Source organism: Artemia franciscana, chromosome 1 (genome assembly GCF_032884065.1).
Source record: "Artemia franciscana chromosome 1, ASM3288406v1, whole genome shotgun sequence".
Taxonomy (NCBI): domain Eukaryota; kingdom Metazoa; phylum Arthropoda; class Branchiopoda; order Anostraca; family Artemiidae; genus Artemia; species Artemia franciscana.
This window is the reverse complement of record NC_088863.1, coordinates 44273439-44289130: the sequence shown is the minus strand read 5'-3', so window position 1 is coordinate 44289130 and position 15692 is coordinate 44273439. Positions and strand designations below refer to the sequence as shown.

The window sequence follows — 15692 nt, the reverse complement described above, 5'->3', positions numbered from 1 at the left end:
CCGCGCGCGTAAGTCGTTACGCGCCATATTAGTTACGCGCCATTGTAGTTGTGTCCCTGTGTCCCACCTGTGAATATAGATAGATTTATATATGTGTTTCAAACTACGTAAAACTTGTGAATATACAACATTCTTGGCTTTCCCATTGTCTGTGCATATACAAAGCCTTATGTACTAATAATGACGTCATATGCAAACGCTCTTTTTACAAACAAACATGCATACACACAACTCGTTTTTATATAGATAGATAGATAGATAGATACAATACAAATTAACTGCGTAAAACTTGCGAATATACAACATTCTTCGCTGTCCAATTGTCGCTGCATATAAATAGATTGTCAGGTTTACCGACCCTCGAACATGCAACGTACAATTGTCCATGGGAAAAACAATCAGTATTAAGATCTATACCACATTTTTCTAATGATTGACCTTGAGCTTTGTTAATGGTGATTGCAAATGCTAATCGAATTGGGAATTGCAATCTTTTAAATTGAAAAGGCAGATCCGTTGGAATCATGGGAATGCGAGGAATAAGAACAGGGCCTCAAAAGGCCCTGTCAAGATTGTGGCCTCTATTAGGTTTTCCATTGTTTTTTTTACGGCAAGTCGCGTGCCATTGCAAAGCTTTGGTGGTTTGATAGTTCTTAAAAGTATTATTGGTACGCCTATTTTTAGTTGTAGCACGTGTGGTGGAAACCCTGAAAGATCCACGGAATTTAAAAATTCAGATGGATAATTAACCGCTTCATTTGGTTCCAAAACTGTGTCGACTGACTTGTAAAGGACTGCCTGGTCTCGAATCTTGGTCAAAACAATATTGTTGATTTCGTGGACGTCTATATTTTTGGCTGCAAGAATCGCTCTTTCACTTAGCCATTTATTTTTTTTTATAATTGTTTAGAATATTCGGAAATACTTTTTCAATCAATTCATTTTTGGACGTCACTAAATTACAGAAATCAGCAGGTAGTTGTATACGTCCTGAAATTGAGTCTACTGGGAGCTTTCCGTTTCCAATTGCCAGCAATTGGTCTGAAAATGTTTGACCAGAGTCATCGTTTTGCAATCGGACACGCATATTTGTAGTTAATTTTAATGTTTTTACGTGTGCCCATAAATTAGAATTTTTCAGGCAAGCATTCATTTCGTCTGCAGGAGTTGATCTAGGTATCATAGGTAATGTTTGCCTGAAATCTCCCGCAAGCAATATTAATGTGCTGCCAAAGGGTTTCGACTTCCCTCGCAAATCTTTCAAACATTGTTCCAGAGCCTCGAGCGATTTTTTGTGTGCCATTGTGCACTCATCCCAAATAATAAGTTTGCATTGCTGCAATACTTTACCCATCCCAGATGATTTGGAAATATTTCACGTGGGAGTTTCTGTAGAATGCAAATTCAGAGGCAATTTCAAAGCGGAATGAGCAGTTCTTCCACCAGGCAGCATTGTTGCGGCTATTCCGGACGACGCAATTGCCAACGCTATATCATTTTTTGATCGAATTGATGCGAGAATCAGTTTTATCACAAACGTTTTACCAGTACCTCCTGGCGCATCCAAAAAGAAAATTTCTCCAGCGTTGTTATCGACACAATGCATTATCGTATCATAAATGTCTTTTTGTTCCGACGTTAACTTGGAAATGTTATTTTGTACATACGACAATAGATCACTCGTACTGTAACTTTGTTCACGATCCAATTCTACACATGTCGAAACAGCAGCGATACGGTTAGGTGAAGGCATTCCCAAATCCTGAAGAGGTTTGTTTGCCATACGTACGCACAAATCTTCTATAATAACTAAAGTGTAGTTATAAATTTCTGATGTAAAATCAAAAGTCATATCTGACGTCTCTAACTGTTTTCGATGGAGTATATCTTCGGACATTTTTGACTTATATTTTTCCCATAACTCTGTAGGAGCTGATGGAGAGCAAGTTGTTAAAATGATGCCAAACAATGCACGAATTCGACTTGGAGTTGACGTTTCGCACGCGTCATTGATGCAGTTATCCCAGTGTTGGTAATTCTCCAATAAATTCAGAGCTTGGCATGCACTACGGTAAGTGTCATGTATAGTACCGTTTACAGGTCTCAAATACTCAAAGGATGTCGGACCGGGTACATTCACCAAAAGCAGGCGTAGAAAGAAGCATTCATTGGGTTGATTGGGGTGAACGGTGTAGAGTCTTCCTATCGTGGTATCTTTGAAGATGGTAGGTTGGCTGTCGACTGACTTACCCTGTTTTCGACGTTCAAATACTTTATTTTTAGTATTCCACGTGCAATACGAAGGCACTTCAGTATACAGCAGTTTTTTTGCAAAAGAATCATTTTTGCAAAGCGAAAAGAAACCGGTTAACTTTGTATCCGGTGGATTCAGGCTCTTTGTTGCACGTTGGTTTCCGAGGAATAAACACGTTGACCATTCTGTAAATGTACCGCTAAGTGAACAACAGCTGGACTACGTTCATGTATCGGAAATGAAAGAATTCGCCAAACAGCTTCATTACTGCTTATGTATCTTCCAGCCTGATATTGTACGATTTCGTCGATATCTTTGATTTCGGACTGCAAGCCAAAAACTGCCATGTCACTGCCTTTGTTGACGTATTTACATATGTATTCGATTGCCTTTACGGAGTTACAGTATTCAACGTTTATGTGTGCATTAAATGTTTTTGATAATAATGAGGAACATGGAACAACCCACTGGTTATCTACTTCGATGGTGGTACCGTTACGCTTCTTTATTATTGCTGTTTTACCGCCATCTTCAGTAGATCTTCTTCTATATTGTGGGTAACCATCATTGCCAGTAATTGTGTTGGATACTAAAAGTCGAGGATATTGCTTTGTGCACCTTCCTTTGGCCATGCATGGTGAATTTTCGTTCAGTGCACCGCAAGGTCCATGTATCATATTTTTTACAATAATATCGTGTAACCCCTTATCGACATTTTCATCAGGTATTTCAGCGGAAATCACATCATCAATTTCGTTCGAAGTAATTTTTATATGTAGCCAGATTAGTATATATGTGCGTGTGGCAAACTTCGTTTTTGCCATTCCATTGAGTACATCCAGCATCGCACTGACCCAAACACTTCAAAATTTACTATGTAGTTTATCAGTGATTTCATCTTTTGCCGGAAGACACGGGCCGTAATTTCATGTCTATGAACCGCCGATTGTCCTTGAAGTAAAAGCTGCAGTATCTCGTCCCAAGATTGATTACATGTAAATGTAATAAATAAATCTGGACGACCATAGAGACGAACATACGCAATAGCATCTTGAGCATATTCATGCATATGACGGGGACTGCCAGCATATGACGAAGGTAAAATTGTTCTTCCAACGTTTGTGGTATTACCGTCATTTATAACTGCATCTCGCAAATGAATGTATTGTTCAGAGCGGAGCTTGGTCTGATTCAGGCGGATATATAACAAACGTTCTGATTCAATTTTAGCATACATATCAACGACGAATTGGTGAAACAATTGACGGCATTTTAAAATATAATTTTCTTCATCCTGCCGAATCATTAGTCTATAGGAATAATAATGCATTGCACTGCATTTCTAATTCATTTCTTTGTTAGTGGCTGGATTCATCAATTTAATATTAAAGTGATAGCCGTCGGCTCCATAGAATATTGTAGGGCATCGTAGCATCGATGAGTTTCAGCAATTCTTAACAACTGAGCGTTTCGCTTATGAAGAATAATATCTCGAGGTAAAAACTGATCACCGACCATAACGATTGCCACTTCGTCGATAGTTGGAGCATTGTATCTACGCACATGTTGGCCAGGAGGCGTTTTGTCAGCGGAAATAACAATTTTATGCGTATCAGTAGGCATCAAATCGATGGCTGTTTTGAACAGACGCACTAAATTATTATTTTCGTGGAAAAGATGTTGCAATTGGGAAACGATTGTCCTTTCAACGTTGGGAGAAATTTCGCAACGTGCATTCAATTCAGAATTTCTATCACTGATGAAGTACAATTGTAAACTTCCAAGTACTTTTCGGTAGAGAAGGAGGGGATGGTAAATAATTTTATTTGGGGGGGGGAGAAGGAATGGGTTAAACAATTTTTATCTCTCACCCACCAGAATGTTTTCCGTTATGAGCTCCTATGGGATTAAATCAAAAGAGACAAAGAGTTGCCATGATGTATCTGCAATTCCTTGAAAACATCCTGGGGTATTAAGCTGAAACTTTAGGGTAGGCAACTTCAAACTCTTGAGGTCGGTGGGAGGGGGCAGGGGGCAAACTAACCTGAGCTTTTATATACTGGAAGGAGACAGAGTTAAATAAAAAGACACTGTATGTATCCGAGTCATCGAAATAATATATCTGACTAAATATTAATCTAAAACTCTGACTAAATATTCAGTTTTGTCTGACACTTACATCACAATCAAACAATTTGATGCTTAACCAGCAAAATTAAAATAAAAATCTTGGGAGGCTGAAGCTGTCATCCTCCTTCCAGCCCACCCCTAGAGGTCTAGTGCTGAAAAATATATGCTGAATATTATAGGAATTTTGTAGTACGTAAATTCAGTAAGTCCCTTTCTTGACAAACACTCACATTTAAAATTTATTTCTTAAATAATTTATAAGGTTAACAATGTCTCTCTGTAAAATCGTCAAAAAACTGTTTCATCTTCTCATGCTTTATTGTAACTTCATTAGTAAAACTATTTTATGACGGATTTGCCAAACTGAGTGAGCACAAAGGCCTATTGTCTCCAAGGTAAAGAGCAGAGAGCCTTTTCAATCGAAGAGTAGTGTTTAGAACCTTATTAGTAATCTCTTTATTGAAAATCATCTTAAAAGGAATTATCTGGACATATTTAGAGTGTCTCCCTCTTCCTTTTTATTTCTCTTCTGCTAAAAGGAAAAGAAATGTGGATTCACCAATAAACTGAAGAAGAATGGAAACCTCAATTATATATTAACTTCCGAAATGTATTTAACTTTTATATACACTTTACAAATAAGCTCATTTAAACATTATTAACAACATGAAGTAGTCCAGAGTGACGTCACTGGATTTAACTTCCACAGCTCAAAATAATTTTCATTAATCGATCAGATATGTACTCAGAGGATTCTTTCCCCGACGCTTGTGAGACCCTCCAGGTCCCGGCACTGGGGTAACTTCGCCTGAAAAAAAAAATAATAAATTGCACCTCTTGCTTTGTAGTCATCATGATACCACTGGAGACACAGTCATTAGCTGAACATAGCTCCTGTCTTCTTTGAAATTTTGGGGTTAAATTGTTTCTACCAATTTTAGAAAAAGCTGACAATTACTGTCTGGTAAAATAGTAGAAACAGAAAACCTGCCTGTCTACGCATTTGCTTTACATCAGTGTTTCCTCGCAAGAGGCTCAAAAATTCTACTGAGCAAGTGTGCACGTGGAGCAGGTAGGTACTCATTACCAGTTTTTAACTCTTATCTGTATCTCAAAATTTCAACAAACGATAAAAATTGTTTTATGTTGACGCTAGTTTTCAAACTTCTATCACACTGTGGTGAATGGAAGGATTTACAATTTCGAGCTGGATTGTTGAATCGTGTAGTGATTTGTATTCCTCCCGTGATGTGATATCTATACCAATGATAAATCAGTGCCTTTGGGCAGAATTTATGGTTTTTGGCACAAATTATTAAAAAAGGCCACTTTGTTGTGGTTTTTCAAGATGGGGGGGGGGCTCAAAACCTACTGTTTAGGTTAAACCAAGAATAGTAACAGGTTGTCGTATAATTTCTGTTCTCTGGGGCATTTGCCCCCCCCCCTGGTTTTTAAGAAACACATTTTTATATATCTTCATTAAAAGTGGCTTTTTTTTGTATTTTCAAAGAATAAAATCTCACCCTCTAGATTTTGAAAATACGTTTTTGGTTCCCCCATAATTTTTGTGGATGGATATTACTGATAATTACCCATGGGGGAAAAAAGAAAAGGAGATAAATTAGTCCTTCTCATGAAAAAAAATGTGATTTTCCTTGTTGTTTAAGGTGGGGGGCTATAATTCTCCTAGACAGGTTTTCGACAATGATATTTCCCACGGTACGCCAATCGTTTTGCTGTGAAGGCATTTTCGAATGTTTTCAATTTTTTTAAATCCCCATAAATTTTTTTTTCGCAATAAAAGTTTACTATAAATATTAATCGAAATAATATATACCATTCCCGAACTCTCGTCGAATGACAATTTTTCCCACTAGGCATAGACAGTTTATTTCAGAACGTATTTTTGGACTTTTAGTCACTATAGTTTACTCTATATTAGGTTACAGCTATTACTTCAACCACGATATTGGGTTCAGACCAGGAAAGAAAAAGACAAAAGACTGCTGAAAGAATCCCATATTGTTTCTCACAACAGACAGTCGGATTTGGCTCGCCTGTTCAGACATGTACACAGGGTGAAGAATTTCCAAAGCAAACCCCCTCCCTTCGAAAATTTGAAACTTTTACTGCCTATCATTTCTTATATGTTTGCTTTGTTATCTCTGTATTACCATTTACCCTCTCTTTCCGAAATTTTGAGATTTTCAATTCGCCTATCATTTCTTATCTGTATTACGTCTGTTTTCTCCGCCCTTAAAATTTCAAGGTTATTACAAATTAGCCTATCATTCCTTGTGTGTTTTTCTTATAATAAACAGGCTTGCGGCTGATAGAGAAAGTAAGAACAGAAAACGTGCAGAGGAACTAATAGAGCAACGCGAAACCAGACTTGCTGCTAAAAGAGAAAGTGAAAAAAGAAGGCTTGCCGAGGAATCACAACAACAGCAAGAAAACAGGCTTGCGGCTGATAGAGAAAGTAAGAAAAGAAAGCGTGCCGAGGAATCACAACAACAGCGTGAAATTAGGCTTGCGTCTCAAAGAGAAATCACCAAAAGAAAGCGTGCCAAGGAATCATGAGAGCAACCTGAAAATTTTCGCCTAGCATTCAGGAACAGCCCAGTCGATGATTATAGCTTGAGTAGATCTGTTCAAATCGGGACTATGTCTAAAATTTGTCCCTATTGCAAGGCCTTGAAATTTAACGGTGAAACAATGGGAATGTGTTGCGCCTCAGGAAAAGTTAAACTTCCTCTCCTGGCTGCACCACCAGAGCCATTGAAGACTTTGCTTACTGGAACTACGTCAGAATCTAAGCGTTTTTTATCACAGATCAGAAAATATAACTCATGTTTCCAAATGACGTCGTTTTGTGCCCAAATCGAAAATCCAGATTAATTTATGCCTACTTTCAAAGTAAAAGGGCAAATTTATCATAGAGCAGGGTCCCTACTACCATTCTCAGGCGAGAATCATAGATTTTTACAATTGTACTTCATCAGTGATAGAAATTCTGAATTGAATGCACGTTGCGAAATTTCTCCCAACGTTGAAAGGACAATCGTTTCCCAATTGCAACATCTTTTCCACGAAAATAATAATTTAGTGCATCTGTTCAAAACAGCCATCGATTTGATGCCTTCTGATACCCATAAAATTGTTATTTCCGCTGACAAAACGCCTCCTGGCCAACATGTGTGTAGATACAATGCTCCAACTATCAACGAAGTGGCAATCGTTATGGTCGGTGATCAGTTTTTACCTCGAGATATTCTTCATAAGCGAAACACTCAGTTGGTAAGAATTGCTGAAACTCATCGATGCTGCGATGCCCTACAATATCCTATCATTTTTTGGCATGGAGCCGACGGCTATCACTTTAATATTAAATTGATAAATCCAGCCACTAACAAAGAAATGAATAAGAAATGCAGTCTATACAAACTTATTATTTGGGACGACTTCACAATGGCACAAAAAAAAAACGCTCGAGGCTCTGGATCAATGTTTGAAAGATTTGAGAGGGAATTCGAAACCCTTTGGCAGCACATTAATATTGCTTGCGGGAGATTTCAGGCAAACATTACCTATAATACCTAGATCAACCCCTGCAGACGAAATGAATGCTTCCCTGAAAAATTCTAATTTATGGGAACACGTAAAAACATTAAAATTAACTACAAATATGTGTGTCCGATTGCAAAACGATGACTCTGGTCAAACATTTTCAGATCAATTGCTGGCAATTGGAAACGGAAAGCTCCAAGTAGACTCAATTTCAGGACGTATACAACTGCCTGCTGAATTCTGAAATTTAGTGATGTCCAAAAATGAATTGATTGTAAAAGTATTTCCGAATATTCTAAACAATTATAAAAATAATAAATGGCTAAGTGAAAGAGCGATTCTTGCACCCAAAAATATAGATGTCCACGAAATCGACAATATTGTTTTGACCAAGATTCGAGACCAGGCAGTCCTTTACAAGTCAGTCGACACAGTTTTGGAAACAAATGAGGCGGGTAATTATCCATCGAAATTTTTAAATTCCGTGGATCTTTCAGGGTTTCCACCACACGTACTACAACTAAAAATAGGTGTACCAATAATACTGTTAAGAAATATCAACCCACCAAAGCTTTGCAATGGGACGCGACTTGCCGTAAAAAAAAACAATGGAAAATGTAATAGAGGCCAGAATCTTGACAGGGCCTAGGCTGTTCTTATTCCTTGTATTCCCATGATTCCAACGGATCTTCCTTTTTAATTTAAAAGATTGCAATTCCCATTTCGATTAGCATTTGCAATCACCATCAACAAAGCTCAAGGTCAATCTTTAAAAAATTGTGGTATAGATCTTAATACTGATTGTTTTTCCCGTGGACAATTGTGTGTTGCATGTTCGAGGGTCGGTAAACCTGACAATCTATTTATATGCAGCGACAATTGGACAGTGGAGAATGTTGTATATTCGCAAGTTTTACACAGTTAATTTGTATTGTATCTATCTATCTATCTATCTATCTATATAAAAACGAATTGTGAGTATGCATGTTTGTTTGTTTTTAAAAAGAGTGTTTGCATATGACGTCATTATAAGTACATAAGGCTTTGTATATGCACAGACAATGGGAAAGCCAAGAATGTTGTATATTCGCAAGTTTTACGTAGTTAAAAAAACATATATAAATCTATCTATATTCATAGGTGGTACACAGGGATACAACTACAATGGCACGTAACTAATATGGCGTGTAACGACTTACGCGCGCGGGGGGGCTTGGGGGGCGCAAAGTGCCCCCACTAACTAGGTGTTGGGGTGGCGCGAAGCGCCACCCCAACAGCTAGTATATATATATATATATATATATATATATATATATATATATATATATATATATATATATATATATATATATATATATATATATATATATATATATATATATATATATATATAACAAAAAGAGAAATCATCAATGCAACAGCACAAACACATTCAAAAAAAAAAGAAAAAAAAGAAAGGAGATAGAAGGAGAATGGGAAAACTGTTTTCCTAAATTAGTGATTAATATAGACCAGCCCTTGAATGAGGCCTTAACCCTACTCATCCATATAACCACATAGGTCAAACAGCATAGTCATACACAATCAACCATAAAGAATAATCCATGGACAGGCAGTCATGTCGTCAATTACCAAACAATAGAAACAATAAAGACAAATAATTCAGAGGCAACAACCCAACACAAGGGCTCATCAGGAGAATACACTTGCCTATAGGGTTTCGGCACTTTAAATTCTCTACCAGCCAAGTGTTGTGCCTACCAGAGAATACCCATGGCATCCCGTGTCAGGTATCACCCCCAAAATACATGCCTATGAATGGCATGTCATTTTCAATCAAAATCATTTTCCAAGCCATCAAGAACACTCGATGGTTTCAGATGATGAGAAAGACGGAAATTAGCCCCTTTATTCATTATAATTTGAAGATAATCATGCTTTATTATTGACAAGTCCCCTGTTATAATATGTTTGTAAGTGGGATTTACAAATGGGCCAATTTGCTTACAGTATATATATATATATATATATATATATATATATATATATATATATATATATATATATATATATATATATATATATATATATATATATATATATATATATATATATATATATATAATCAGTCGAGCATACAGGAAGTTGATGCTGTGCATAGCACTATTGAGCGGGGGCTAAAGCACCTTGATTTGTTTTCCCCACTAGATCTGGTGAGGAAGTTACTGAAAGTAAGAAGTATACATCCTTTTAATGTCCTGCAAATGTCCCAGTCAAAGTTTTTTTACTTTCAAAAGCCAGCAAAGATGTACAGGTACTGGTTAGTACCGTATTCAAAGGTAAATCAACTTGAGTTTGGTCAGGATAACCCTAAGAGAGTTTGGTTCAAAACTTCTTTTTCTGGAGATTTGCAAATGGCTACTATATCACAAGAATGTTCTTCGGTTAAAAAGTGTCCCAACACTTCGGCTGTCCGTTTTGTTGAACCTCGTGTTTTGCCCAAACTTTATGGCAAAAAGATTGATCTATCTGATGCGAAAATCAAAGACTCCAAGTATACCCTGAAGTTCATCCCTAATCAAGACCAGGAGTATCTTGAAACCAAAATTGAACAGTACTACAAGGCCAAGGGGGTGCTGAACGTTTGGAAGCTTCTACATCTGCGCGAGATCCCTGCCCAGAGGAGGATTCCACTGAAGCAAAAGGGTGGCCGGTAAAGAAACTCAACAAAAAATAAACGTTTCTGACGTTTTATGTAATTTTATAATTTTTCAAATAGTATTGCTGCATCAGAACTCGTTTGTCGTATCTTCATTGTGAAAAGAATAGGCAGTCCACACCATTTATCGTATCTAAGTTTACTCCAATTTCGTTAAGGGCGGATTGTCGTATCTGTATTTCATTTCGAGTTTTGACGATGAAAAGTTCACCTTCTGGATCTCATATTAGGAAGACCTTTCTAGTCATTTTTCTCTTTTTTTTATGTATTTGTGAAGAAAATCGGTTGTACCGTGTAAGTTCCAGAAAAGATGAAATTTTCAAAGTCATTTTTCTCAGAATTTTAAAACCTTAGTTACGACAAAACCACTTTCAGGGGACGATATAAGCAGTCATTCAAGGTATCATGGATCGGGAAAATGAATTCATAAATAAATACAAAACAATTCCAAAGATGGGTCAAACTAAAAAAAAAGGCAGCTAAAATAAAAGAAAGCCTTTTACCTTTAATAAGTCCTGTGCAGATTCTAAGTTCATCCCAGGTGACTCTTTTATCTTCATCTGAGTCGCATACGCTAGCTATCCTCTTGCACTTTTTTAACTTCTTACTGTTTTTCAATAGGGTCCGAAATTCTTTCATTTCACTCCTGTCTATGACCTATAATAGCAACAACATAATGATAGATCATTTTAAAAAATATACATGGAGTAAAATCTATAATTTGACCATTGACTAGCAAGAAGATAAAAAACTATGTGAAACAATACAAGGAAAAAGATCCGTGCTTTTCGATATCTTTAAATTGTAAAATTTTGTACAACTGCCAGAAAGGCATTATTCTTGTATTAAATAAAAAAAACTAATTTTTTTAGCTGAAAGTAAGGAGCGACATTAAAACTTAAAACGAACAGAAATTACTCCGTATATAAAATGGGTTGTCCCCTCCGCAATCCCTCGCTCTTTACGCTAAAGCTTTTAATTGTTTTAAAAAGTGGAATTGTGGCAAAGAGTCAAACTTTAGCGTAAAGAGCGAGGGATTGCGGAGGGGACAACCCATTTTATATACGGAGTAATTTTTTAGTTTTTTAGTTTTTAGTAAATTTTTTAGTAAATTTTAGTTAATATATACGCTTCTTTTAAAGCTTTGTTTAATAGAGTTGATTCAATTGATGTAAAATTTCGCATTGGCTATCAGAGGAAACGCTATAGCGTTGCCTATAACAAAGGCCATACGGCTCCAATATTTTATTTCTTACTTTTTCCCCAGAGGCACTTCATATGGAAGGGTCGTCGTATAAACGTTAAAGGGGGCTCGTTCGATTGGAAATCGAGAGTTCTAGTTCCCTTTTTATGAGTCAAAAGTGATCGGAAGGCAACTAGACCCCCCTCCCAAATATATCGGATAAAAATTTTGACGTAGCCATTTTGTTAAAATAGTTCAAAGATCATATAACGAAAACTCCAGGGTTGACAGAGCCCCTCCCCCCAGGGCCCGGGTGCAGGCATTGTAAGTTATGCCCTGGGTAAACATGGTTTTTATAGAAGGGATTCTCGTATAAACCTCAGAGAGGGCTCATATGATTGGAAATTAGAAGTTCTAGTTCACTTACTCAGAATTAAAAGACGTCAGAGGGCAACTGGCCCCTCACGCCCTTTTTCCCCGAATGTGTCAGATAAAAATTTTGAGACAGGCATTTTGTCAAAATAGTTCAAAGGTCAGATAATAAAACTCCGGAGCCGACACAACCCCCCAGGGCCCGGGGGCAGGCAATGTAATTTATGCCCTCGGGGCATATAAGGTTCATATGGAAGTCCTAGTTCACTTTTTAAGAGTCAAAAGTGATCAGAGGGCAGCTAGCCCCTTCCTCACACCCTTTCTTGCCCAAACACATCAGCTACAAAATTTTGAGATATAACTTTTGTTAAAAATGGTCCAAAGGTGAGATAACAAAAACTCGGGTGTTAGCGCAACTCCCCAGAATCCGAAGGCAGGCAGGCGTTGTAAGTCATGTCCTGGGAGCATGTATGGTTCTTATGGAAGGGATGCTCGTATAAACTTCAGAGAGGGCTCGTTTTATTGAAAATCGAAAGTTGTAGTTCACTCTTTAAGTCAAAAGTGGTTGGAGGGCAGCTAGCCCCCCCCCACCTACAACCTTTCCCCCCAAATGCATCAGATAAAAATTTTAAGATAGCCATTTTGTTAAAAATAGTCCAAAGGTCAGACAACAAAACTTTCAGTGTTGACACAGCCCCCCAGGGCCCGGGGGCAGGCATTGTAAGTTATGCACTGGGGACTTGAGAGAGGTTTCGTTTGTTTGGAAAGTTAAAGTTCTAGTTCACTTTTTAAGAGTCAAAAGAGATCGGAGGGCAACTAGGCCCCCTCTCCACGTACTTTTTTCCCTAAATGCATCATCATAAAAACTTTGAGATAGCCATTTTGTTAAAAATAGGTAAAAAGTCAGATAACAAAAACTCTAGTGTCGACGCAACACCCCAGGACCCGGAGCAGGCGTTGTAAGTTATGTCCTGGGGGCATATATGGTTCTTATGGAAGGGATGCTGGTATAAACTTCAGAGAGGGCTCATTTGTTTGGAAAGTGAAAGTTCTAGTTCACTTTTTAAGAGTCAAAAGAGATCGAGGGCCACTAGCCCCCTCCTAACACCCCTTTTTCCCCAAATGCATCAGATAAAAATTTAGAGATACCTATTTTGTTAAAAATAGCTTTTGATACTTTTAAATTTATTTAAATATAAATTTGTTATTTATAAATATATTTATAAATATATTTAAATATATCAAAAATAGTTTTGATACTTTTATGGAGGTTTGATGTTGAAATTTTTTTTTTGAAATAAGGAATTTTTTGAAAACTCGAAACTTTTTGCAATCAAAAACGAACAAAAATTTATTAAAAGAAAATTACGAAAAATAAGTTTTTCAATGAAAAGTAAAGGCCATATTAAACTTAAGATGAGCAGATACAAATACCAGTTAAAATTCAAACTCAAAACGACCAGAAATTACTATTAAAGAATAAATGAAACCCAAAACGAACGGAAATTAAATAAACAATCATAGCAAAAAAATACAAGTGCAAATATAAATGGATAAATAAATCTTAAAGCGACTAATTCTTAAATTAAACACGCAAATCATACTCAAAACGAAAACAAAACATTTTGCTATTGAAGTATAAATGAAACCCAAAAAGAACGGAAATTAAACAAACAATCAATGCAAACAAACACACAATAGATCCTAATATAAATGAATAAATAAATTTTAAAACGAGTGAAACTTAAACTGAATATGCAAATCAAGCTTGAAATGACCAAAAACTAGACCTACGTTGCCTGGGCAACGTGAAGTGTTGCGGCAACCTTTGTCCGGCTTTGCCGATTAAAGTGTTGCGAGAGCAACACTTTGGTTTTGTTTCTTCGCTATCGGTTAAATGCTGAAGTTGTCAAAACTATCAAAGCTTTCAAAACGGCATATTCAAAGAAGAACACAATCAGTAATCACATGATCAAATTCTTCAGCGTTGAAAAAACAACAGCAAAAGAATATCGGAAAAAGGGACTAAAAAGTTTCCATCGTGACGGATGGAAACTTGGAACAATATCTTATACAATCTAGTTGGTATTATGAAGCTATCCGTTACTTTTCATGATCGAAATACCATACATGAGACTGTATTAATTATTTTGAAACTATCTCATTGTTTTACGTTATCGTTTGTACTCGTTGTGTAAACATTTAATTCTGTCAGATTTACAGAGATTGAATACAATGTGTACCAAACTGCACAAATTTCTAAATTTCCCTTTCCCGTGATAGACGTTAACTTCACCGGAAACAAATAAATGGGTACAGCAACTAGTAGAAGTTGCAAACCCCTCATCGCTGAAGATGATTGTAGCCTAACAGCCGATTATTATTTACAAGTCCCCTACATGTCTTGAACTAAATTGATCTAACCATCAAATACAGCGAAAACAAATAACACGTACACCAACTAGCAAAAGTTGCAAACCCTTCATTGCCCAAGATGATTATGAGCTAACAGCGTACAACAGATTCTTATTTACAAGTTCCTTTCCCGTGATAGACATCAAGTTTACCGGAAACAAATAAATGGATACACCAACTACCAAAAGTTGCAAACCCCTCATCTCTGAAGATGATTGTACCTAACAGCCGATTATTACTTACAAGTTCCCTACGTGTCTTACCACTGGAACCAAATTGGCTTAACCATCAAATACACCGAAAACAAATAATAGGTACACCAACTAGCAAAAGTGACAAACCTCTCATTGCCGAAGATGATTATTAGCTAACAGCCGACTGTTGCTTACATGTCCCCTACATGTCTCACAATTGGTATCGGCCTATTTTTGTTTTCTGTGTATACCTTGCTACTGAAGTTGTCAACCCTTTGAAACTTTCAAACTGGCAGATTTACAGGGATCGAATACAATGTGCACCAATTTCCAAAAATTTCTAGCCTAAAGTGAACCGATTCTTACTTACAAGTCCCTCTTCCGTGATAGACATCAGGTTCAACCGGAAACAAATAACGGATACACCAACAGGCAAAAGTCGCAAACCCCTCATCGTTGAAGAGGATTGTAACCTAACAGCCGATTATTACCTACTAGGCCCCTAAATGTCACTTTGCAGCCGGTTGAACTTTATCCTTTTCAATCGTAGACATCGTGACCGATGGAAACTTGGAACATTATCTTATATAATCTTGGTATTATAAAGCTATCTGTAACTTCAGGATCAAATACCATAGATGTGTACCAATTTGCACAAATTTGTAGCCCCTCATGAGCCTCCTCTAGCAACCGATTCTTACTTACAAGTCCCTCTCCCGTGATATACATCAAGTTTACCGGAAACAAATAATGGGTACACCAACTAGCAAAAGTTGCAAACCCCTCGTCGCTGAAGATCATTGTAGCGTAACAGCTGATTATTACTTACAACACCCCTACATGTCTCACAATCGGGAA

General features: G+C 37.0%; 1 protein-coding gene across 2 annotated transcripts in view; it reads right to left on the bottom strand.

The window, feature by feature from the left end:
* Positions 1-4973: 4973 nt before the first annotated feature.
* Positions 4974-15692, bottom strand: part of LOC136030137 (SPARC-related modular calcium-binding protein 2-like) — an 83317-nt gene continuing 72598 nt past the window's right edge. For both annotated transcript variants that reach the window (XM_065708836.1, XM_065708845.1), the window contains exons 12-13: positions 11174-11327; positions 4974-5192 (exon numbers count right to left, since the gene is read on the bottom strand). In XM_065708836.1, the coding sequence (XP_065564908.1) occupies positions 5110-5192; positions 11174-11327 (237 nt within the window). In that variant the 3' untranslated portion in view covers positions 4974-5109. The remainder of the gene's footprint in view (positions 5193-11173; positions 11328-15692) is intronic.